Source organism: Hyperoodon ampullatus (genome assembly GCF_949752795.1).
Source record: "Hyperoodon ampullatus genome assembly, contig: scaffold_643, whole genome shotgun sequence".
Classification (NCBI taxonomy): domain Eukaryota; kingdom Metazoa; phylum Chordata; class Mammalia; order Artiodactyla; family Ziphiidae; genus Hyperoodon; species Hyperoodon ampullatus.
Window position 1 is genome coordinate 29,496 of NW_027640418.1, and position 25,239 is coordinate 54,734.

General features: G+C 41.9%; 1 protein-coding gene across 4 annotated transcripts in view; it reads left to right on the plus strand.

Annotated features, from left to right (window-relative positions):
• The window catches only part of ZNF532 (zinc finger protein 532), a gene marked incomplete at its 5' end in the record, with an annotated part of 63,748 nt that overhangs the window by 13,652 nt on the left and 24,857 nt on the right, over positions 1-25,239 (plus strand). The window contains 4 exons of one of the 4 annotated variants that reach the window (XM_079728718.1): positions 901-1,082; positions 5,227-5,403; positions 12,562-12,724; positions 16,402-16,683. The exons of 1 other annotated variant lie outside the window; for it this stretch is intronic. In XM_079728718.1, coding sequence (XP_079584844.1) covers positions 901-1,082; positions 5,227-5,403; positions 12,562-12,724; positions 16,402-16,683 — 804 coding nt within the window. The remainder of the gene's footprint in view (positions 1-900; positions 1,083-5,226; positions 5,404-12,561; positions 12,725-16,401; positions 16,684-25,239) is intronic. 2 more of the 4 variants (XM_079728719.1, XM_079728720.1) reach the window with 2 other exon arrangements.

Here is a 25,239-nt window from a genome sequence, read left to right on the forward strand (position 1 = left end):
TTCAGACACATTTTATTTTCTGCTATGTCAGGTTTATTTTTGGAATGGAAGTAATTGAGTTCTCTATTTATATTTACTTTGAGTTTTTTTGTGTTTTAAAAATATGCCATGTTTAGCGCTTATATCTAAGGGGATGAAAAATATGTAGCGTGTTTCAGTTTTTCCTGGTTAGTTAATGGTGTAGAGCCCTTTCCAAAGAGGATTTCAGTCTGTTTTAGCTTATATGTGATTAGATTTTAAGCTCTCTGAAGTTTCAGTTTAATATCTGAATTTATGTATCTAAACTTGGTTCATTGGTTTTAATCATAAATCATAATGGTCAGTTCATCCCCTTAAGAAACCAGTTCATGTGCAAAAAAGAATAACTGATTGCTGCAGCCATTCTTTTTGCATTCCTGTATTTCAGATCTCAAATAACTGAAGTGAAAAAAAATTTAAAAAAAGAAAGAAAGCTGAATTAACCACTAATTAATTTTTATTATTTTGAAGAAACTTTTTTGAGTTGTGGGAACTCTACTGTCAAGATAGATGCCCATAAACTTGTGTTGTAAAGTTAATTATACATTAAAGTAGATTTACTAATGTACTTTATAAGGATACCTCTTCACACTAAAAAAAAAAAAAATGCAAAAGTAACAAAATTGGAAGTCTACCTAATGCTAACAGTCTCTTTACCTCGTACCTTGGGATGAGCATGACTACATAGTACATATTGTTTGTATTTTACAGGGACATTTTACATTGACCATTTAACTTGTAAGTTTGCTTTTTCTTCGGAAATCAATTATCGTAGTATTTGAAATGACCGTTGTATACTTATTTTGAGGTTTAACCAAGCTTCTCTGCATATTAGAAAATACTTCGTAGGACCAACCCTGTTTCCCCCTTTGGTTTATTTAGAAGACTTGCACTGTCTGCCAGATGCTGCTTCCTAACCAGTGCAGTTACGCATCTCATCAGAGAATCCACCAGCACAAATCTCCCTACACCTGCCCCGAGTGCGGGGCCATCTGCAGGTCGGTGCACTTCCAGACCCACGTCACCAAGAACTGTCTACACTACACGCGGAGAGTTGGTTTTCGGTCAGTATATCCTTCATTTCCGTGCAAATAAAGCTTATTCACGGGTGAGGGTACAGGGTTCGGAGTGGTCTGTGCACATCGTTTTCAGGGTCATACAGTGATACCTCGATGAACAGACCCTCTGGGAAGCTGGCTCATTTGTAGTCGAGTTGATCTGTGTGAATCCTGTAATGTGGTACTGACTCTGGTCCACACGAAGCCGAGGGTCAATGGGGCCCTTCCTTCCAAGCAAAAGTGTGCAGGTGGTAAGGTTTGGCTTTGATGGACTGTTAGAGCCTTTATACTTTCTGCAGCCTTTCTAGCATACTTCTGTTGTCATGCTGTCTGCATTTTAAGCCCTGCAAGAATGCAGTGCATTTCTGTACCTCTGAATACTTGCTCTCATCAAAACAGAAAGGGTGTGGATGGTCCCTTACTTTTATCTTGTCTTGTTAAAGGATTGGGTGTGTGTCCTTTCCTACCAGCGCTCGTTGTGGAAGAGCCTTCCAGCCCAGATCACCCTCCTTTATTCCTTCTTCTCCATGACCTGAGTCCAGGCTTCTCCCTCATCTCTGCACATCTTAACCGTGACCCCTTTCACTGCCCCCTAATATTCTCACATGTGTCTTTTACAACATCTGACAAGGCTAATGTTAATTTAGTATTGAGTGATGATGCATTTGAACTTGATCCTCCACTCTGTGACCTTCTGAAATGCATTCCCGTACCTTTTAGAAACATTTTATTCCTGTACATTTTGACCCAGTGAAGGTCCACCAAGAACACACGTCATTGATATACAGTGTCTTTGTTAATAGAGGTATTACTGTATTGTGTATTTATCTTAAACTTGAACATTCGTTCACCTGGTATTGTTAATGTTAGACTGTTAATATACAAAGATTTTTTTTCTTTTAGTTGTGATGATGTTTTATAAAAATGAAGGCCAGTCGGTATGATTTAAAAGTTTTATTTCAGTTAAATTTACGTTATGGCATCACCAGTTTCTAGGTGGTTCAGTCCATTTTTCTAACACTAAGACTTATTTCACATTTTTATCTCATGCCTCCAAACCTGTGATGCACAGATGTTTAATGGATGGCAACCGCCCTAGTAGAAAACCTTTGGTTTGGAAATTTAGAAACCAGGGTTTTTGTACCCGTTATGCTCCTCGTTGTGTGGTAATTCACGTGTTCTTTGTGCCTTGGTGCCCTGTCTGTAACATTGGTGTGATGTTTGCCTCCATCTCTGTGGGCATGTTCTAGAGTAAAACAGGATAATCCAAAAGCATGCTGAGTGCTTAAGAGGAACGGTCCACATGGAAGGTGCCCTTGACTCCACAGAATTCCTACACAGTGATACTTTGGTTCTTATCCCATGTTTTGAAACTCTTATTACTGGATTCTTTATTTAATATAAAACTACAAGTGCAGTTCTTTTAACAGATGCCAATTTCCTCAGATATTTGTAGTTGATTTTTCTAATATAATGAAAGTAAACTTAAGTTGGAATGAATAAAGGAAGTCAGACTCCTGTAATACCAGCTGTTCCTGGTATCTTTTCTAAATTAAAACAAAAGCTCTGCCGGCAAGCTAAAAGTAATTAACTCAACTTGGAAAAGACCATCCCTTGCTTTTCTTTTCTTTTTTTTTTTCCCCCCTCATTCACAGAGTTGCTTAAATTTGGCACTTTGAATTTTTACTAAAATTTCTTTGTTTAGTATAGACTATTTTTTCTTGCATTTGAGGGTTACAAGAGCTATAAAAAACACTATGTTTGTACGTTCTGAAGTTTAGTTCATGCTTACCTCTTTAGGTAATAGAACAGAATTTGACCTGAGTTTTTTTCCTGTTGTTTCAAATAATGGTCCAGTCTGCTGCTTATCTGGGGTTTAGCAGCCCCTTGACCTTGTACATTTTCCCCTCCTTTTTTGGCTTTATAGTTTTTCCAATTAAAAAACTTTTTAATTTCATTTTTAGCCTGAGGAGCATCTCTAGCATGGCTCCTAGCCTGACTTTGTGTCTTCTTGGTTTGGCGCCTTGTTTACTCTCTTTCTGATCATATACTGCATCTCCCAGATATTGAGGGGGTCATTTCTAGCTTCTGGTTGGTTTGGTAAAAGTCATTTATTTCTCTGAATTTTTCTGCTTCTTGATCCACTAGATCTGCATCTAGGAAGGGGAATTACAGGATTGTATACTGTAAAATTTTTTTTTAATGAAGAGAAACTTAATTGGTACCCAGAACACACAGGGCTTCAGCTATATTAAATATTTATTAATAGACTGGATTTTTAGTAGCATTAGGATGCTGTATGAACCCTTCAAATTCTCCTTCTATTTTTCTATTTTATTTGCATTCTGTATTGGCCTCTTTTCTTCCACTTGTAGGCAGATATTTTACAACTTTCTTTCCAGTTCTTTTATTAAAGTTTTCTCCTTTCCTTCCTCACGTTAAGGGGAGGGGGGCTTTCCCTCGGCCTCCATGAGGCTCTTCGGACCAAGCCTTAGCCACCTCCTTTATCAGCTGTAGGTTCTCTAACCTCTTGCTTGTTTTCTTAGAGATTAAATCTTCCTCTCCAGGCGACTTCAGAGAAACAGCCCTTCCTTGGTGTTTTGCCCTTTGAATACACCTTTGTACTCTTGATGGGGAAAATACTTTATGATTCACGATGTAGCGGATTCTTCTGTTTAATAGTTAGTAGCCCATCTATTTTTGTTTTGTGTAATCGTCCTCTTTCATAGGAATTACTGGCTTCTAGGGTTGGGAAGGACTAAAAAATTATCTATTCCAACTCTTCTCATTTAACAAATGAGAAACCAGCCCAGAGAGGATCAGTAACCTGTTCAAGAAAACCCAAGTTCTAGTTAACTCAAAATTGTTTCAGTGTGCTCGGGTGGCTTTATTGCCTGAAACAGTAGGTCAAATAGATAGGACAGAGGAGCTTTCTGTATTTCTTCTCCTATATTCAGTGCTTTTAATGTATATGCTGCTGAACATGATGCCTTAAGTCATTTAAAATGCTAAGGCATTAATTATGATTTTTATGAAATGCCCGCAAAGCTTAACATGGCAGGCTTTATAGAGCACGTGTAATTTAGAGTGTGTCGCTCCTGTATGACTTTGGAAGCTGCTCCTTGAATTTGGAGGGAGGTTCTAAGAACAGAAGTGTCTTAGGTGTCAACGCCATTGAGCGCTGCCCCTGGAAGGCAGCCCCAACTGCAGTCTTCCTCCCCCAGGTCAGCTCTCACATTCACACCCAGGACACGTCGGCCGGGTGTGTGAAAGGTCTACCCCTGCAGACCCTCGAGGGTCGACAGAGAGACCACTCTCAAGTAATTTTCAGGTGTGAACAAAGGAGGAAGACTAGGTGGTAGACGGGTGGACTGTAAGTGGTGCTGGGCGTCCTTGCGTGAGAAAGGTGAGGCTGGGGAAAAATGTCTCCAAGTTCTAAAGTTTGTTTCTGTAGGACTAGATTTGAGTGAAGAGTGAGCTAATCATCAAACTATTAGAAATTCAAGAAGAGGTTAGATAGAGAGGCAGTTTACATAGGGAGGTTGGTTTTTCAGACGGTTTATCTTTCACGTCATTTGTTAAACAAATGTAAGTGTACTTACATTGAATTTCCAGGAGACAAACACACTAGGTGGTTGACCTTCTCTGTGCCTCCGTGTGGTCAGGACACAGTGGCTGTGGCTTTGGAGCCAGTACTCATTCCTTCCTCTGGGTCCCTCTGTCGATGGCATATAGGATTAGATAGCAAAGATTTCTTCCGTTGGGTATTGGGGCTGGTGGGGACCTCAGAATCCAGCGTGCGGGGGTCCTCTCAAAGCCAGCAGTCGTAGGGTCTTGCTGTGCTGCTGGCCTTGACATGGCCCCATGGTCCATTGGTCTCACCACAGCCTGGAGTCTGGATGTTCATTCTTAGAAACTTGAAAGATGCTCAAAAAATAGTCCATTGGAGTTTGATTTTTCTTCTTCATGATCTTCCTTCTCAAATATATAAAAATAATTTGATCTGTTATAAACAGAAAAAACCCCACACGCTTAAAAAAGCCATTAAGAACCTTAAAGGGCTATTTGTTCATTTTACCCAGTTTTACACAGTTAAGTTATACATGTTTAGTAGTCTCGTGCTAACGACTGTGTGTTTATTTTCTAACAGATGTGTGCATTGCAATGTTGTGTACTCTGATGTGGCCGCACTGAAGTCTCACATTCAAGGTTCTCACTGTGAAGTCTTCTACAAGTGTCCTATTTGTCCAATGGCGTTTAAGTCTGCCCCAAGTACACATTCTCATGCCTACACGCAGCATCCCGGCATCAAGATAGGAGAGCCAAAGTAAGTCATGCTGCCTTTCGACTTTTACCCCACTCCTGTATTAGTAATTTAGAAGAGGTGGTGGTTCTGTGGGATATAATTTAAGATATGAAAAATTATGCCACTGTGCAGATTTTGATGCTCTGTGAAGTACAGCTCCTAACTCCCTAAACCTTTCAGTACTGTCCAGGGGGAACTCTTTGTCCTAAAATGTCACTTACTATTTATGCTCTTGTCATCAGTTTCTGCTAAACAAGTGAATGTTTATCATTTTTGTTCTTCTTCTGAAGATGATTTTGTTCTTTTTCTTAAGATGATTTTAATAGGTTCTTGGAAGGCTGTAAAAAACTGTCCTCTTGCAATTTTCATAGTTTCTTATAGTGTACACTTTTCACAGTAACATTTATAAGATGAAGTCAACCTAAGACACTGGTTCCTGCATTTAACTTCATAGCCAATGTAAATCCTTGATTAGTAAAAAGTAAATTTCATTTTTTGCTTGATCTCGCTCTTAATTTTGTCAGTGTTTGCCTCGTTGAGTCTTTAATCCTGAGGTGGTGTTTTAGCAGGCAGTTACGGGCTGCCCGCCTGCAGTGGTGGCCAGCTTAGCAAAGACGAGGCAGTGAGGGCGCTGGGGTCAGGATCCTGCCGCCACCCACCAGCTGAGTGACCTTGGGCCGGCACTGACCCCTGTAAAGTGAGGGTCATGCTTCTGTCCCCGGGTTTGTGTGAGGATAAAGCAGGGTGAGGTCTTTAAAATGCACGGCACGTGGCCCCTCTCTCTGGCACACGGAGGGCCCGTAGCCTCGGCTCCTTCCCTGCTTCCTCAGTCCCTGGATGTGCACACAGCCTTGGATCAGATGCCCGGCCTGATGTTCACTTTCTTCCTGTGTTGTTTGCGGCAGTGTGGAATTTGATAATTATGTGAGGCTAGATTTGCTGCCTCAAACCTATTGGTGTGTTTTGTCTAAAACTCTATAATCAAGGAAGTATTAGGGGAAGATATGTGGATATGCCGTATTATGTATGTCTGGCTTTAGTGTGACATTTAGTTTGGGGGAAATGTCATTGGCTAAACACGATAGAAGTGACTGTTTACTAAAAAACTATGAGAAAATGGAATTTTATTCTAATAGGACTTTAACTCTGATCTTTGTAGATCTTCAAAATGAAACACATTACAAATTAGGGGATCCACATACGACTTGGTGTCTTGACTCCAAAGACAGACATTAGCGAAACATCAGTTAAACAGCCTTCAGTGTTCCTGGTCATCAGCCTTTCGGACACTAGCATAGTCTGCCCTACCCCCTACTCTTCCCCGCCCCCCAACCCCCTGGCGAATATAGTTTTTGACTTGGTTTTTTAATTCAAGTAAATAAAACGTTATTCACTGGAATGTGCATGAAATCTGGAACAGGAGTTGTTACCTGGGAATACAGCACAGCAAACGATTAAAGTAAACTCAAACAATATTCCTCAAATTTGAGTAATGTATAGGAAAAAAATCATTCCAGTATTTTCTTAAAAACTTTTCTCTACTACAGTGGTTTTTTAACAAGTGCAAGCCCAAAGATAGGCATTAACGATTGAGTTTTAAACTGTAAAACTAAAACAAATTTACAAGTAAAATACAACAAAACTCCCAGACCAGTGAACACGGTTAAGAGCATTAATTCAGGGTAATGAGTCAGGTCCTCACTGCAGCAGCAGGTGCTGCTCCTCGGGCCCTGTGATTGTCACCCTGTGCTACAGGTGCCACCTTTCCCTATGCACACTCCTGTAAACCCTGGCTTCCTGTGCCATGCTGGAAGCTGGTTGGCCTGCATTTGACCCAGAAGCTTTCGTTCGACATTAGATCTCTGTTCTGCTAAAGTTATAGCCCCACGTAAATAAGTAGCTCCCACTCCAGTAGAGCGTCAGGCGTGAAATCTCCCAGCAGTCTTTGGTTAACAGGTGGTTTTATGCAAATGACTCAAAATTATGCAGATGATTTACATTAATTTTTAAGGATCAATATAAAAATCCCACCTCCCATTTCCTTTAGAGAATATATGGAAGTCTGAAAATATACCCATGAAGACCTGCAGTCCCAGCACCTCAACTTGAAAAGCACAACATAAGATTTTTATTTCACAGATGTTTATGTAGTGATTGTTATGTGCAGGTACCATTCCAGTGCTTTGTTTTCCAGTGTGTGGTCAGGCATGTTTCCCTGCTGTGTCAAAGGGAACTTTGAACACCCTTTAATCTTCTCTGGGTAATTTAAGATCATTTTGCATGTCCACTACTAGATTTTATGGTGATACAGTCTTGTGACTGTTTTTATGTCTTCCTCGACGTCTGATTAACCAGCCGTTTCTTTGGCTGCTTTTCCCTTCCTTCTATTTGCCTCTTCTAAATGTATATAAAAAGAGCAATGAGGACCTCAAAGTGAAGAATTGTATGAGACGGAGTTGTTCTTTTTGTTGTTGTTGTTTTGTTTTTTTAAAGAGTCTGAGTGCCCTCATCCATGACACTCCTGGGTCTCCTATCATTAGTGCTCAGCTGATTGCTATGTGATTGAATATGGGCCCTGAATCCAGATTATTTGCTCTGCCATTTACTGGCAAGTTGTTTAATTTTTTATGTCTCAGTTTCTTTTCTTTCTTTCCTTTTTTTAAAAAAAAAAATATTTATTTATTTGGTTGCACTGGGCAGGCTCCTTAGTTGCGGCTCGCCGGTTCCTTAGTTGTGGCGTGCAGGCTCCTCAGTTGTGGCATGTGAACTCTTAGTTGCAGCACATGGGATCTAGTTCCCTGACCAGGGGTCCAACCCGGGCCCCCTGCATTGGGAGTGCAGAGTCTTAACCACTGCACCACCAGGGAAGTCCCAAGAGATGGAGTTTTGGAGCAAGTTCCTAAGAAATAAAACAGTACAAAACTACAGTAGCGGCGTGGTGGAGGACTTTGATTCAAACGAAGCTGAATTTAAAGCACGGCCCTGGGATTTACACAGCATCAAGCAGATTCTCTAATCTCTGAGCCCGTGTCCCATCTTTGAGGGGGCAGTGGTGCAGATTCACCTAATGGAGGTGTGGGGACGTGTCCTACTCAGACGGTGCCTTGTACCTGGCTGTACTCACTCAGTGGTGATGGAGGCAGTTGGCAGCAATTCTGAGCTTAGAATCCTTTACTCGTGTGTTTTTACATTTGTTTCAAGGGTAGCACTCTGTCCTGATTGAGGGTGGGCTTTTGGATTTACTTTTTCCTTCCCACCTCCTATTTTCCTTCCCCTACCTTCCATCCCCTGCCTCCCCACCCCTGCAGGTTTTTTTAGCCACCGCCTCTCTCCTTTGTTCTAGTCCAGTTATCCTGCCATTCACTCAGTCTTGCAGTTGGGTCAAGTCAAACTTTCAGGTTCAGCTTTCAAAGTACCTCCCCTGCATCCAGCCACACTGTCCCCAGCATGCTGTGCCCATGTAGACTCCGCCTTTGTGTGCACTGGTCTCCCTGTCTTTTTTTTTAAAATAAATTTATTTATTTATTTATTTTTGGCTGCATTGGGTCTTCGTTGCTGCACGTGGGCTTTCTCTGGTTGCGTCGAGCGGGGGCTACTCTTCATTGCAGTGAGCGGGCCTCTCCTTGCGGTGGCTTCTCTTGTTGTGGAGCACGGGCTCTAGGTGCGCGGGCTCAGCAGTTGTGGCTCGTGGGCTCTAGAGTGCAGGCTCAGTAGTTGGCGCACAGGCTTAGTTGCCCCACAGCATGTGGGAACTTCCCGGACCAGGGCTCGAACCCTTGTACCCTGCCTCGGCAGGCAGATTCTTAACCACTGTGCCACCAGGGAAGTCCTGGTCTCCTTGTCTTGAACAAAAGCCCTCCCTCTTCTCTGCCTGCCAGTCTCCCTGTGGTTCTTTCCTGCACTGTAGCAATAGTTGGAGAGTCTGCTCTGTGGTCATGGTCTATCACTATGTCTGTGAAGTTCGTGGTACCCTTATTTGGACTTTTCTTTTTTGACATTAGCACCAGTTTTTAATTTTTTAATCGTTTCTATCTTATGGAAAAGTTGGAAGAACACTGTGGAGAACTCGTGCGTCCCCTTCACCCGTATCCCCCAGTTGTTAGCATTTCTGACATTCGTTTCATCCTTTCATTGTCTTCTTTCTGTATCTCTCCCTCTCTCCTATTTAGGAATAATGGGGCTTGATGACATAAATGTTTGAGTGTGTCTGCCTCTCCTCCCCAAAAGGACACTCGTGAATGTTATTACCACCATCTAGCCTCCCAACCAGGAACCAGTGTGGATTACATTACCAACCAGTTCATAGATCCCATGAAAATGTCTCCAGTTGTTGAGATATTGTCTTTTTTTATTTCTTTCTTTCTGGTACAAAATCTAGTCCAGGAGCACATTTTGCATTTAATAAACTGTCCTGTCCCATCAGCGTGCTTCCATCTGGAGCAGTTGCTCAGTCTTTCCCCCTCTCATCCAGCAGAGGATACCGGTCTTGTGTTCTGAGGATGACCCTCCTTCCCGGCCCGGCCCCGCTTTCTCATAGTTGGACTCGGGATACATACTCTGGCAGGAATCTCCTCATCAAATCCCATCGAGGATGCTCACCGCCTACCTGTCCTTCTAGGGATGTTACCCTCCATCATCTAGTCCAGTTGGCAGCGGCCAGATTTCTGCACTGTGAGGTCACCATTTCCCCCTGTTTTTTTTTTTTAAAGGATAGCAAATTTTTTTTTAAATTTTTTTATTTGGCTGCATTGGGTCTTAGTTGTGGCACGTGGGACCTTCCTTGTGGTATGTGGGATCTTTTGTCGCGGCACGCGGGCTCTTCATTGCAGTGCGAGGGCTTAGCTGCTCTGCGGCATGTGGGATCTTAGTTCCCGGACCAGGGATCGAACCTGCGTCCCCTGCATTGGAAGGAGGATTCTTAACCACTGGACCACCAGGGAAGTCCCTCCCCCTGGTTATTTGTTAGTGGTTTGTAGGGTGTATTCTAGTATTACACCAAAAACCTGTTCCTCAGAAAAATGCTGACGTAAATAGATTATGTCCTGTTTTATACTTTCTTTGCAGTTCAGTAGACGGCAACAAAGCAAAACAAACAAAATCTGAAGGAATGTAGCATGAATAAAACAAGCCGTGCCATTTTTCATGAAGGAGTTATTTCTGAAAGTGTGAGAATAGAGTCCTGAGAAAATACTTAGCCTAGCTAGTAAGTCTTAGTACTTTTCTTGAGGCTATTCTGCTAATTACAGAAAAATCAGGAAGTATAAGCAAGCAAAACAATAAAAAATTACCATCCAGCAGAGGTGACGATAGTTATATACCATCTGTTTCTTTTCTGTACCCTTTAAACAAATGTGGTCGTATCCCACATACTGTCTGGTTACCTGTTTGTTTTTTTTTGCGGTACGTGGGCCTCTCACTGTTGTGGCCTCTCCCGTTGCGGAGCACAGGCTCCGGACGCACAGGCTCAGCGGCCATGGCTCACGGGCCCAGCCGCTCCACGGCATGTGGGATCCTCCCGGACCGGGGCACGAACCCGTGTCCCCTGCATCGGCAGGCGGACTCCCGACCACTGTGCCACCAGGGAAGCCCTGGTTACCTGTTTTTTAATTTGCATGAAGATCATTCCATGTTATTGGTATATGTCCGCATCATAATTTTTAAAAATTCATACATTATTGCTCTTATTTAACTACTTAGATTACTAGACGTTTGGGTTATTTCCAGCTCTGAGCTATTTCAGACAGTGAGGAGATGCACATCTTTGTCGCATCTGGTAGACTTAAGGGTGACACATCATTAATGTACCACCTTTGGGCTGAATGATGAAATCCTGTAAACCTTGTCTGATCTTAAAAAAAAAAACCCTTTCTCCCATCAAGGGTGCTTGTGCTCTGTGCCAGGGTAACTGACATGTCAGGACCTTCTAAAAACATGTCACTCACGCCAATTAAATTTATAAATTTCATGTGGAAAAAGAGAAAACAAGTTAAATCTATAATTTTGGGGTATAGAAATAGAGAGTGAGTTCCAAAGGTACGTGAGAAGTGCTCTCTTAAGACCCTACGAGGAGACAAGTGGTTTCAAGAAGAAAGCCATTCCTTTTTTTTAACTTTTCTGTAGAAATAGCAAACAAAACCTCAGCTTTTTCTTTCTCATGTGGCTCACACCTTTGGTCAGTGTTTCTCTGCCATTTTGCTAAGCTGCTCTTTGGGATTCTTTGTTCTGGTGCTCCTGGTTCTTCAGAGGAAACACAGGTGTCCCTAGGGCCTCCCTTAAGGCCCAGGACGACCCTATTGGGAAAGGGTGACCTCCTGTGGGCAGACGCGCTCACCAGTGACCCAGCAAATCTCTGGGGGCAAAGGTTGGCAGCGGGGAGGACTCTCTCCCAGAGGACTCTCCCCTGAGGGCCAGAGGAAAGCGTGGATGGATAAAGGAATTATGTCCAAAAGGTTCAGAGCTGCTGAATTAACTTAAGGAGGCTGCTTGGTAGTAACATATTAGGTAGGGAAATGGTTTGTAGTGGACAGTGAGTATTTTAAACCATTTAGAGCACAATAGACATTCAGGTGTTGAAGCAACATTTGATTTGTGGATTTTCTTTTATGTGTCTTTATTTTCATGCATAATTGCTTCCTGGTGCAGGGCTTTCATTGTTAAGAACAGGTACAGAAATAGTGACATTCAAGTGTAAAATTACTACTAACTCTGAAAGAAAACTTGCAACAAGTAACAGTGTGTTCAGGCATCCAAGATGTGTGGGCCTGCTTAGTTCATCAGTCAAATTCTCTCAAGTTAGGGTACCACCATCAGGCTGTGTTCCTTGTCTGATCTTTAAAAATATTAAAAAAAAAAAATCAAGGATGCTTTTGCTCTGTGTTAAAGTAGCTTACAAGTAAAGACCTTGTAAAAATGTGTCAGTTGTAGATCTGTGTGTAGTAGAATGATTTCTAAACAAATGTGGTCCAGTGCCTCTATACCCAGAATGTTAAGTTGAGCTGCACTCCAGTGATGCCAGCTGCCTTTGAAAGTTTGTTTCAAAGCTAAACTGCTCTATTCTTTTTATTGTGTTTGTTTGTTCTTGCTGCTTCTGCCTCCTGAATTCTTGGATGTGAAGTAGTGGTTCCTTTGGCCTGAGAGACGAGGGCTGACTGACATTTCCCTGCACCTCTTCTGTTTTAGAATAATATATAAGTGTTCCATGTGTGACACTGTATTTACCCTGCAAACCCTGCTGTATCGCCACTTTGACCAACACATCGAAAACCAGAAGGTGTCTGTTTTCAAGTGTCCAGACTGTTCTCTCTTATATGCACAGAAGCAACTCATGATGGACCATATCAAGGTGTGTGCACATCTCTTACGTCCTTTAAATGAACTGCAGATCCATTCATTGGTCATAATTCAAGGCTGAGCTGCAGATTACGGTAAAGCATGTGCTCTGTCGAAGGAAGGGATGGACGCTGGTCGTTGGTAATGAGCAATTTACAACATGCTGTCATCACGAGTTCACTTAACTGAGGGATGCTTTTTATTCCCGAGCCCTGGTTTGCATACCATGAAAAATCAAAGCAAAGTAACAAATGCATGCCCTGACTTTAAAAGAATAATCAAAGCTTTAGGGGTTTTTTTCCCCCCATATGTGAAAATGAAGGCTGTGAAGTTTACTTTTTTGAGAACTTGGTGTTATGTAGGATTTAGAAATAGACAGGGACTTTGATGAATTATGTCAATTTGTATAAATATTGGTGTGTTTAGAAAAATGAAGGTTTTCCCTTGAAATTACTTAGGCAGTTAAGTTTGCATTATAATTGATGCCCTGGATCTTGTAGTCTTTTTTTTTTTAAATCAAGTTTGCATGTAAACTGACAGTGAAATGTCCAGGATACAGCACAGTATCTGGCACCTGCTGGATGTTCAGTTAATGAAATGAATAAATGTCCAGTTCGGACGACCCACTCTCCAATCCCCAAAAGGGGCACCTAAATCTCTTTATAGCCTTTTAAGCTCACTAAGGACAGAGCTTAGTCCTAGCCTCTTAACTGTCCACTGTGAGAGGTTAAGCAATTTGATTCCTGTGTCATTAGGAGATAATATCCATCGGCTCTCAGAGATTAAAGTGACTTCCTTTTTACAAAGAGAGACAACAGACCCAGTATTATCATAAACTCAATCTCTCTTTCTCTTAGTTTTTCTGTTTTTAAATGTATTATACAGAAAAGGTCAGTTTAAAGAGCAAACCAAGTCTCTAAATTATTCTAACCTCATGTTAGTTAAATGAACGGACTCTTAATTCTTGAAAGTTCCCGTGTTGAGTGTATATGAGCATAACTGCCTAAAACCTCTCAGAGAGGCCACTCACTAGAAGCCAGGTGAAGGCAGTGACGGCGTGGCATTACTAGGGCGAATAAAATGCATGGGAGGAGTGTTTCATCATTCTCACTTTAAGTACGATAAAATCCTCTTAAGATGTTTTAAAGATTCTTACGAAAATTACAAAATTATCTTGACAATAAATATTTAATGAATCATCAGGAAGAACTCTACATACTGCTAATAAAAACACAGGGACATTGGAATTAGACCCAGATATTTTACATGTACGATATGCGGGTTGGGTGGGGTGTGAGGAAAAGAAGAAAAGTTGCTTCTTAAGAGGCTTTTAAGGTATTTATTTGCTTTCTGGAGCTCATGTTACATCTGGAAGTGGGGTCATCCGACTCTGTGGTTAGGGTCTTCCTTGTGTTAATAGTGAATTTGGAGGAATACAAGGTTCCAAGAAATAGAGACTGAAGAAGACTGGTAAAACCCTGTGGCCACAAGGAGGAGAGAATTGTTTTTATTCATCCGAACCTTCACGAGACTCCATGATACAAAAACAGTGGGAATGTTCACTGATGTTCTTATTTCAAGTGTGTTCTGTATGTTCGAAAATATTATCCTGCCTTTATGTGTTTGGGGCTGGGTAAGAATAAAGATAGTTTTAGGGGCACCCTGTTTTTGTTTTTTAAATGTATGTATATATCTAGCTTGTGAATTTATTTACGTTGTCTGATACCAGTGCTGTTCAGTTTTTCATGAGGAAGAAATTAAGAGAAAGGAGCCCAGGAACCCTGTTTCTCTACATACATATTTATTTAGAGGTAGATTTTTATTTGCCCAATTTAATCCAATTTGTATCATTTCTTTGTTCTACCGCAATGTGGATTTATTCACTGTGTGGGACCCCTGTGCTCCATGTTGGCATCTGCATTTAAAGTAAACCTTCAAGTTATAGTCATTCAGGTTTTTTATTGTTGCAGGAGCTAAGGAAGCATTAATTCCAGAAGAATTAAGTTGTATTTCTTTTATTAAAAAAAAAATTCATCCTTAAAAAATAATTTTATTTTTACTTAAAATATAAAAACAAAATGAGTAAATCAGAAATTCTCATTTTTGCACACATTCCATTACTCTGTGGTCACAGCAGAACTTTTTGCTGCTTTTCTGGAGTTTCTGTAGCATAAGGCTATCTTAAAATACTTTGATACTTTACCCTCTCTTCAACTTTTTAGTTAGTAAAAGTGCATTTGCCTAGAACCTTATGAAAAGTATGTCAGAAGATTTGGGGTTTGTTTTCTTTGGGTTTTAAATGGTTAAAAATGTAAAAATTTGGCTTCTGTTTTGAAAAGGACCATTTAAACACAGAGGCCTCTGCACTGCATGGTGGAAAAGAAGCAAATGCACAGTTTTTGGTGTCAAGAGAGGACGTCTCTCCCCAGATCTTCTCTTTGCAAAGGCACATTAGACATTCAGCCCAGGCCCTTTTCACAGCCCAGTTTAACGATTGTCTGGGGAGACCTATAACCTCTGCTCATGAGGAAATTATAGAAGCCCCATTTTTCCCTCTGGGGTGAGACAGTATTGAAGAAGGTTGGTTAATTCTTGGTACTATTTAGAGAAGAGCCTGCCTTGAGAAAGTATGCTGGTGAGTTCGCCAGAGGAACAGCTTCTTACCTGAACGCTCAGAGTCGGGAGCTGAGGTCTGTGCAGTGTGAGCCTCTGTGGCCCAGGGCACTAGCCGTGCTAACACGAGTTAGGACATGTCCTGTTGTCTTTCTGAAGATTCAAGAACTCGGAGGATACTGATAGGAGACAGCCCCATCCAAAGATAAATTGTAAATTGAGGCACAGACATATTTGCTTGCTTGCTTTTTTTGGACTCCAGCCTTCTAGAACACAAACAAAACAAAAACCAAAGTGAGGTCTTCAGGATCAAATTGCACTAGTTTTACGCCAGTGGAATTTGAAATCCTGTGAGTTTTAAGTTGAGGCTATGGAGGCTACTATGTTAACGATAATAAACAGGCAATTTAGAAAGGCTTTTTGAGCAGCTACTGTGTGTAGTTCACATGTCTGGGTGCTGTCAGTAAGAAGGGATGGATTGGGATAGGGGTAGAGAGATTAAAATTACCAAAAATCCCCCCAGCAAAACCCCAAACTGTAAGAAGTATTTCAAGAATGTGAAAGACATTCAAGGGAAGGAGAAAGGTTTGCTATTAACACATTGGTCTCAGGTGTTTGTTAAAGTTGGTTAGCTAAGGGTTTTGAACCCCTACCAGTATATTAGCCTATTTAAACATTTCTGGGTAGATGTGAAAGTAAAGTGTTCTTCACCAGAAGTGGTCTGTGGTAGAGAGGACTCACTCTGGTACATTGGGGGATGAGAGAGTGCCAGGAATGATTTGGACTCAATACAGAAGTCTTTCTTTTCAAATTTTAAAATGGCACAAGCAAATAAGCTTTTAAAAATTATTTGGAACAAGAAACGCATAACTTAGAGCAACTGTAAAAGTTAATACTCCTTTAGTTCTTTATATGTGTATATTTTGCTTAGATTTTCATCTTGCTATATTAAGAAATATTTCTGAGTGAAAATAAAATCATACTGAAATGTCTATAATGTAGTAAGATAGTCCACATGTGCTTTCTTTTAGTGGTGTGACTTGTGAAAGATATTTCTTTTTTTTTTTTATAACATAGTCTATGCATGGAACATTGAAAAGTATTGAAGGGCCTCCAAACTTGGGTATAAACTTGCCTTTGAGCATTAAGCCTACAACTCAAAATTCAGCAAATCAAAACAAAGAGGACACCAGATCCGTGAACGGGAAAGAGAAATTGGAAAAGAAATCCCCATCACCCGTGAAAAAATCTTTGGAACCCAAGAAAGTGGCCAGTCCTGGGTGGACGTGTTGGGAGTGTGACCGGTTATTCACACAAAGAGATGTTTACATTTCCCACGTGAGGAAGGAGCATGGGAAGGTAAGTGACGAGTGAAATCCTCCCTGTCAGTGTAAGGAGGACACTCCAAGACGTGGGTGCTTGCTTGGCTCTGCCGGTAATTAGTAGGATGACCTCTAAAATCACTCATTATCTGTGAGCCTCAGTTTCTTAATCTATAAAATGGACTCTCTGGGATTTCCCTGGTGTTCAGTGGTTAAGACTTTGCACGTCCATTGCAGGGGGCACGGGTTCGATCCCTGATAGGGGAGCTAAGATCCCACATGCCTCGTGGCGTGGCCAAAAGAATTTTTAAAAAAAGACTCTCCAAGTCCTTATAATCTTGTTGTGTGATTTTGCTGATAATGCCTTCACTTGTGCTCCTCGAGGCCAGCAGGGAGTTTTCCACCACACCCGTGTTTATAGCTGAGGAAACGGAGAACCATGATAAACCAAGGTTAAAAACATTTGAATTTGCCTGTTAGCTCTATGACACATAAAGGAGAAAGGAGGAGAGAAAGAAAGTGGGTGTTTTGAAAACTGTTTGTAACATTTGTCTGACTTCTGTGATTCTCTCCTGAGTTTGGTGATAGGAGAAGGACCTCATCCATAAACCATCCAGGAGAAGCTCTGTAACTCAAAATCTCTGAAAAATCTGAGTGTGCTATTTTTTCTTTTTAAAATAATAAGTATACATCTCTAACTATTATGGATTTTTTTAATGCCCATTATTAGACTTAATAAAACTAGCAAGATTATTTTTTAATATTACTCTCATTGTCTCAAAGTTGGTTTGTTCCAGTTAGGATCCAAAGAGTCTGCTTTGCATTTGGTTGTTGTATAACTTAAATCTCTTATTCTCTAGCATTCCTTCTGACATTTTGTTTTATTTTTTAATCTGCTGTATATGTTGGAAAAATTGGGTTATCTGTCCTGTAGTTGTCCCTCACATTTCTGGACTTAGGTAATTGCTTCCTTTTGACATTGTTTGTTTCTCTTTATCCCATAATTCCCAGAAATTGGATTAGATTCAGGTTGAATTTTTTAGATGGGAATACGTCATCGTTGCTGTATTTTTGTTTCACATCCTGAGGCACCTAATACCAGCTTGTCCTACTTTTGGTTCAGATAACACTGTACTTTTTTTTTTTTTTTTTTTTTTTTGCGGTACGCGGGCCTCTCACTGTTGTGGTCTCTCCCGTTGCGGAGCACAGGCTCCGGATGCGCAGGCTCAGCGGCCATGGCTCACGGGCCCAGCCGCTCCGCGGCATGTGGGATCCTCCCAGACCGGGGCACGAACCCGTATCCCCTGCATCGGCAGGCGGACTCTCAACCACTGCGCCACCAGGGAGGCCCAACACTGTACTTTTAAAGAAACCATCTTATTGCTTTAATTTAAGCCAATAAAACCAAATAGTTATTCTTGGGGAACCTGTGTAAAAAGTGCATAAGAATTGGTTTGTGATTAGTATATACTAGATCCTTGAAAAGTCTGTTTCTATAGCATGTACAAATTAATTAAAAGCATTACTTTGTATTCTTATTTATGCTGTTTGAGGTACTCATGAAGCTGGCATGTTTGGCCTTCCTGCCATCCCAACAATGTAAACTTGCCTTTGAGCATTCATCACAATGATCACAGATGGCAAAAAGATGTTTTTTTATTATATTTTGTCTAGCTACACTTAATTCAGTATCTCCTCATATAAGAATTAGTTAGGGCTTCCCTGATGGCGCAGTGGTTGAGAGTCCGCCTGCGATGCAGGGGACACGGGTTCGTGCCCCGGTCCGGGAGGATCCCACGTGCCGCGGAGCGGCTGGGCCTGTGAGCCATGGGCGCTGAGCCTGCGCGTCCGGAGCCTGTGCTCCGCAACGGAGAGGCCACAACAGTGAGAGGCCCACGTACCACACACACACAAAAAAAGAATTAGTTACTTATAGAATATAAATGGCTTTAGTAGCAAGCACATCGCTCATTTAACTGTCTCAACCTTAGGCTCCCCTCATGGGCTGTAGCATCTTAGAATATTCGTGCTAAATATTTGGTAGTTCTTTTGCAGCAATACTTGATAAACCTACTATATAAATACACGACCTGTAGTTCTTTCAGAGCCCAGTGTGATGATTCTAGGAAACGTATTCTTTTCTTGGCACCCAAACTGGATTTAACAAATGTTGAAACAAGAGCAGACGGTAATAATTATCTGGTAGTCCGAACCGTTCATTTCTTATACATTTGAGATTTCTGTAACCAACTTGGAACCTTTCAGAATTCTTTTCTTTTTTTTTTTTTTAATTATCTTGCATGTCTGACAATTATTGGGTTTAGAATATAACATGAAGAGACAGCTCGGCGAAAGAGTTGGTGGGATGAAATGTCACACATTCCTGCGGGACCACAGCCGGCCGTGTGCGCATGCGCGCCGCGCACGCGGTGTGAGCCCTTACGTTCGGGCGCCGCTCGTCACCGAGGGAATGTTTAGCTTAGCAGGATTTTAGGATTAGCTTTGAAGAAGTTGAGACTCTCTGCCTTCTGGAGTGAGGCACATCAGATTAGATTACAGCTTCAATTCTGTTCTTTTGGGCCTCCTAAAAGAACCAAAGGGAGGTGGGGAGGGAAGGAAAGACACGTCTTTATAAGCTGTTTTGAAATGAAAAGAGTGTTGAACTTGAGTCAGAAACCAAAGCGTGAGTTCTCCGCGCTGAGTCAGACTGGGCCCTCTGCTTCCACACCCCACCTACAGACGTCCTGGTGTCTGTTCCCACTCCTTCCTTCTTCCCTCCTGTCCCCAAACCTCAGATCTCCTGCCCCCTTTTTTTCTCTCTCCTTCCTCCGGACAGCCAGCAGGCACCCTGCCGTCCTCACATTTCCACCCCCTGTGCTCCTCAGCTGACCGCTGCGGGCTCTGTCACCAGACCCACCTCACTCGTGACCTCCTTGTCGAGGCAGGTGGTCATTTCTCCATCTTTACGTCCCTGACCCACTGCAGTATTTCACCCGACTGACAGTTCTTCCTAAAAGCATTTTCTACTCTTAAGTGCGAAACAGTACACTCTGTCCTGCGTTTTCTCCTGGTAATTCTCTCTCTGGGAAGTTTCAGGTATCCTCACAGCTTCGCTTCTCATATATATCAGTATATGTGCAGATAACTTCCAAATCTCTGTTTATAGCTCTGGTTTCTTGCCTGTATTCCAGTCCCTGAAATCCAGCCACTTGTCAAGTGTTTCAGCTTCTTGTATCATTTACAGAAGCTTTAAGCCTGTTCAACGAGGAACTTAAACTATTCTCAAATATAAAATCAGAAAGATGAGCTTATCAGTATTATTAATCCAGTGATCTCATCCAAGCTGTGAGCCTTCTTCCAGATAAATGTACAAATACACAGAATTTTATATACAATTTTAGGACCTCACGTACCTCCTGAGATAATTTCTTGGTTGCTCTAGGGGTGTCCTAGGGACCTCAAATCAGGATCCCCTCAATGAGATAGTGTCTGAGGTCATTCTCACAGATCAAATAAATCTAGAATTTAAGGCACCTGATAGTAAATAAAAAAGTGAAAGTTGTCTGTACTTGTTCATATCTTGAGAATTGCTCAGTGATCTATGATAACTGTAGCCATTTTCTCATTTGCTGCCAGGTACCCCTACCCATCAAGGGACCATTATTAACTTTTAAATAGAAAGATCCTAAAGCAGATTTGCATTTACTGAATTCTGGGACTCAGATGCCATCAAAATGGACCTTCTGAGACTTTCTGAGGTTCTCTCGAGGTATAAATGTGGTCCAGTTCTGTGTCTAGAAATTGGGAGGAGCCTGGGGTTTCAGAGCCTGACAGACTTGGGTTTGAATTCTTTCTCTGGCCTTATGGAGCCCAACCATTTCAGAGAACAGGTTGTTGAGTAGCTTGGTTCTGAGCACCAGGAAAAAGAATGTGGTGAATCCTAACTACAGGTAGTTCCAGGTAAGTTTTATTTTCCTCTGTTTACCAGGGTACTTGGTGGTAGGTAGAGTAACACCAGAGATGGAGAGTAACTGGGTTTCGCACAACCTTTGACAGAGTCACTCAGTACTGCTTTGTGTAGGCTTGCACAGAAGGGCCTAGATGAGACGTTGAATTTATAGCTGACTCATGATTCATTGCTCTGTTGGAGAGAAAACTTCCATTTTGGATCAGATTTTACCCAATATTTCTATCAATGACTTTTGACTGTAGGGAAAGAAACTGGGGGGGGATTTCACAAGGTAAATCTTAACAAGTAAACACAGATGTTTCATTTAGGTTTTAAAAAATCAAGCACACTGATATTATGTGGAGAAGATAGGGTTTAGTTATCTTACATGAAAAAACATTCCACCTTTGTTTGCCCATCTTAAGACCACCATCCTCTGTGGCTGCAGAGATAGCATCCACATCAAGGGAGCAAATGCCCTTTGCTTTGGCACTGTAATCTAGCTAGTAGTTCTCAAAACTTGACTGTGCATCTGAATCCCCTGGGGGAGGCCTTGTTAAAATCTTCATTTCTGGGTTCCATCCCCCCCACAGTTTCTGATGCAGTAGGTCTGAGATGGAGCCTGATAACTTGCATTTCTTATAGGTCTCCACTTTGAGAACCGTTGGTGTACCCTAGGTAGCAGTAAAAGCCCCTAGAGCCCATTGATTTGTACGAGAAATGCTTATTTCTTGCCCGTGCAGAGTTTGTTACAGGTGTGAGGAGTTCTCTGGGGCAGCTCTCCTTCCAGTGACTCAGTGATCAAGACCGTTTCTTTCACCCCCATCATCTCAACATAGGTGCCCCTGCAGTAGGGAAAAAAGACTAGAGAATCACATGCCCTTATATTCTGGCTGTGACATGCAACACATACCATTGGCCAGGACAGGTCATGTGACCAGACCCACTGGCAGTGTAGTCTTCACTGTGCCCTGGCTGGGGGACCGGGGAGGGGGAAACGACAGGCAGTGTTTACCATGCCCAGTGCGGTGGCCATGGCATCGGAAGTGGTGTGCCCGGGTTCTCATGGCACTGGCTGAAGATGGGTATTGACACTAGCACTTAGGAGGGTAACCGGAAGGGTGAGGGTCTGGAAACAACGTAAGGAGGAGAAGAAGCTGGAGTCCGAGGGAGCTTTGATAGTTGTCTTTAGATACCTGTATCCTCCATAGAAGGACCAGTGCATGATTAATTACGGGGGAGCTGGAGCCTTGTGGGTGAAATACCTACCTACTTGTCATGGGCAGGTAGATTCAGGCAGCAGCCAAGTGACCACCTGTAAAGGGATGGAATAGAAAGGATGCCTTTCAGACTCACACCGGGATTAAATGAAAGCATCTGTAGTAATACATGCAGTGGTGGCCTAGCTACCAGGAAGTAGGCATCTGTATGCGATCATAGTCTAAAAGTCATTCCATCTGTCTGCAAAAAGCATTTCTTCTCACAGTTGATCTAATTTGTAAATTGCAGCAGAACTTGCAGAACAAAGTCATTGTGACCCCAGTGGAACTGAGTCCAACAGAGTGACCGCACGTTAGAACCACCTGGAACACTAAAATCCCAGCACCCATGTGCTCCCCAGGCCAATTTCCTGGGCGATGCTGGGGATGGGACCTGGCATTGGCATTTTAAGCCAGGTGATCCTGGTGTATAGGCAGGGTCAAGAGCACTGGTGTCATCAGGGACCTGCTGTGGCCCTCGTTCATCTGACTGAAGCACACACCTTTGCTGGTTTATGGTGCAGGGGAGGCTGGTCCCAAGCGCATTTGTTGACGAGACTCCACCTAATGCTCACTGTTGGGGGTGAATGCAGGTGACACAACTCATGGAAAGTTCAATGTTAGTGCGTAGATGAGCAGCTGGGCCGAGTCTCACTATTCAGTGCCTAATTGGAAACTATTCCAGGATGTCTTAATGTTTCTGTTTCTAGTGAGTTTGTGAACCCTTTAAAAAAAAAGTCCACAGATCTCATCACCTCCTTTTTTGGTACTGGTTGCACGTGACCTGGAACACTTGGTATTATTTCGTCTCTTCTGTTGTGAAATACACTTTCAGCATACTCAAGAGATGTAGTTGAAAAGGGGGCAATGGCAGAAACGGAAAATGGGAGAATGAAACGATGAGAGTGTCTGGGAGATGAGCAGAGCTCTTGATGTGAGCATGCTGTCATTTGCCTTTTTAAGTGATGGTGAGTTTCCTGTGTGTGTATACATTTGTGTGTGTGTTTATGTGTGTATTTTTTTAAAGCACCCATGCGACCTGGATCCTAGCCACGCTTATAAAATATGTGATAGGGCATACTTTTTTCCCTTAATCTTTCTGAAACATTTTTAGAGAAAATTATGTAATAAAATGTTACATCTCCTTTTTTTTCTGTCTTCCTGCTTTACTGTGGTGTTGATTATTAGTTAAGAATATGAAAATATTGTTTGCAATGAACTGTTTGCAGTTAATTGCCAGATGGTTTCACTTTCATTCTTTTAGCCTTAGTTAGAGTTCATCCTGTTGTCATTATGCCTGCGTTACTTAGGAATACGAAAAGGCCTTTAATTAATATGACTGTAAGGAGAGGAATAGGTTTTTATCCTGAAGCTCAGTCTTTTAGCTGTGGTGGGGTTAACGCTGCCAAAATTATACTACCCCGGCAAGAGGTGAAAAACATCAGTTTCTCATATCTTTTTGGCTTAGAACTTATTTGTGATTGCTCAAGGTCTCAGGAGAAGCGTGTTTAAGTCACGTGTGTATTCTGCACTCCTCCTGGTCATTTGTTGGTGAAGGATGGTTTCCCACTTGATTGTATGTTTGGCATCATATTTGAACCCAAGGGTTGAAAGTCACATAAGTTAGAGTTTGTATATTAATGCTTTGTGCAAGAAGTGTACATCATTGCTGGTTTTAGGAGACTTATTTTTAATTTTGGCCACTGAAATTGATAATTTATTAATATATTCTTCTATTATAATTTAATTATAATTTTAATGTGTAAATTTTAGAATATATTTTACTATATTTATAATTTAAATTATACATTTATTATAATTTTAGTATATTTTATTTATTCTATTAGATAGTTTATTAGTATAGTTTATATGGTTTTATAAAAGTCTTCTATGTGATCTAAAAACTTTAAATGTAAAAATGTCAAAGTTTTTAGTTCAAAGCATATTAAGACACACCTATTGATGATGTTGGTGAGTTGTGCTGATTTGGAAGGTGGGGTGATGAGATGACAGGGCTTGAGGACTTGCTGCCTGTGTGGCGTGCACCATTTTAATAAGTAGTGCACTTGTCCTTGAAGCAGGCTCTAAGGTGGACGTTGTTACGAGTGCCGTTTTACAGGCGAGGAATGGAACCTTAGGGAAGGTTGATTTATTACCCCAGGCTCTACAGCTTGTAAGCAGCAGAGGTAGGATTCCAATCCAGACTCCCCAGTGTAATGCTAGCAGCTACTGTTTGCAGAGCAGGAAAGCTTGATATTTCAAAAATAGCTTACTTTTCGTCTCATTAGATCTTTCAATACCGATGTGGAACAGTTAGCAAATATGTGACTTTCCATCCATCGTCACTTTAATTTAGGCGTTTGGTCTTGGTTAAAGTTGTTTATGTCATCCTTAAACCAGCATGTGTCTATGGTTTAGGGAGAAGGTTGAGTGTAACAGTCTCAGATTCCTTAGCTGGGACGCACGGCTTTCCTGGAGTGGTTGCAGTGATGGGATGTGTCGTTAATTCATTGTGCGGGTCTTCCTGCGGGGTCTCGGGATGCTTTGGGTGGCTCCCCTTTCTTAGAGACTGCCTGGGTTGTGTTTGTGGCTGAGTGGATTGTAGCGGGAGTGGGCTTCCTGGGAGATAGAGGATCTTCCTGCAGAAAGAGGGCTCGGAAACCTGCAGAAACGCATGAGGGAGTCCGCTGCCTGACTCCAGGAGTTACCTACAGTAGAGACTCTCAGGGAGAGTAGAATCAGGATCAGAGTGTTGTCTGATGGTCTGGGTCTGGGGAATTGGGGCGTGGAGAGGCGGGTGGGACCTGGGTGGGGTCCACCATGGGTAACTGTGACAGCGTCACACTTGCTCACACTCCTCCCCTCGATTTGTCCCTTGAAGTTCTGCTCTAAAGGAATTAGTTAGTTGCCTCGGCATGACAAGCTGTTGAGGGTATTCACTATTCACTTCTTACTGATGCCTAACAGGGAGATGGCACTGGAGAATAACTTCAATTTAGGAGTTAATACATCTTTTAAAATATGTAGAAAGCAGCAAGTTTTTATCTCGGGCATTACCTTCCATTTAAAAAGTTCAGGGAATTTCCTGGCGGTCCAGTGGTTAGGACTCTGTGCTTTCACTGCCGAGGGCCTGGGTTCAATCCCTGGTCAGGGAACTAAGATCCCGCAAGCTGCCCAGTGCGGCCAAAAAAAAAAAAAAAGTTTAAGAATTACTTCTTTGATGTTAGTTTCTAATATATTCCAGTTAAACTATTTTAGCAGACCTATTTTTTTTTTTGAACCCTGAACAAGAACTTGGAAAGCCCCCGCCTTCCCGGCAATCCTGCCTTGTTTTACTGAACCAAAATACAGTTACAGATGTAGAGAAGGAGCTATGAGATTTGGC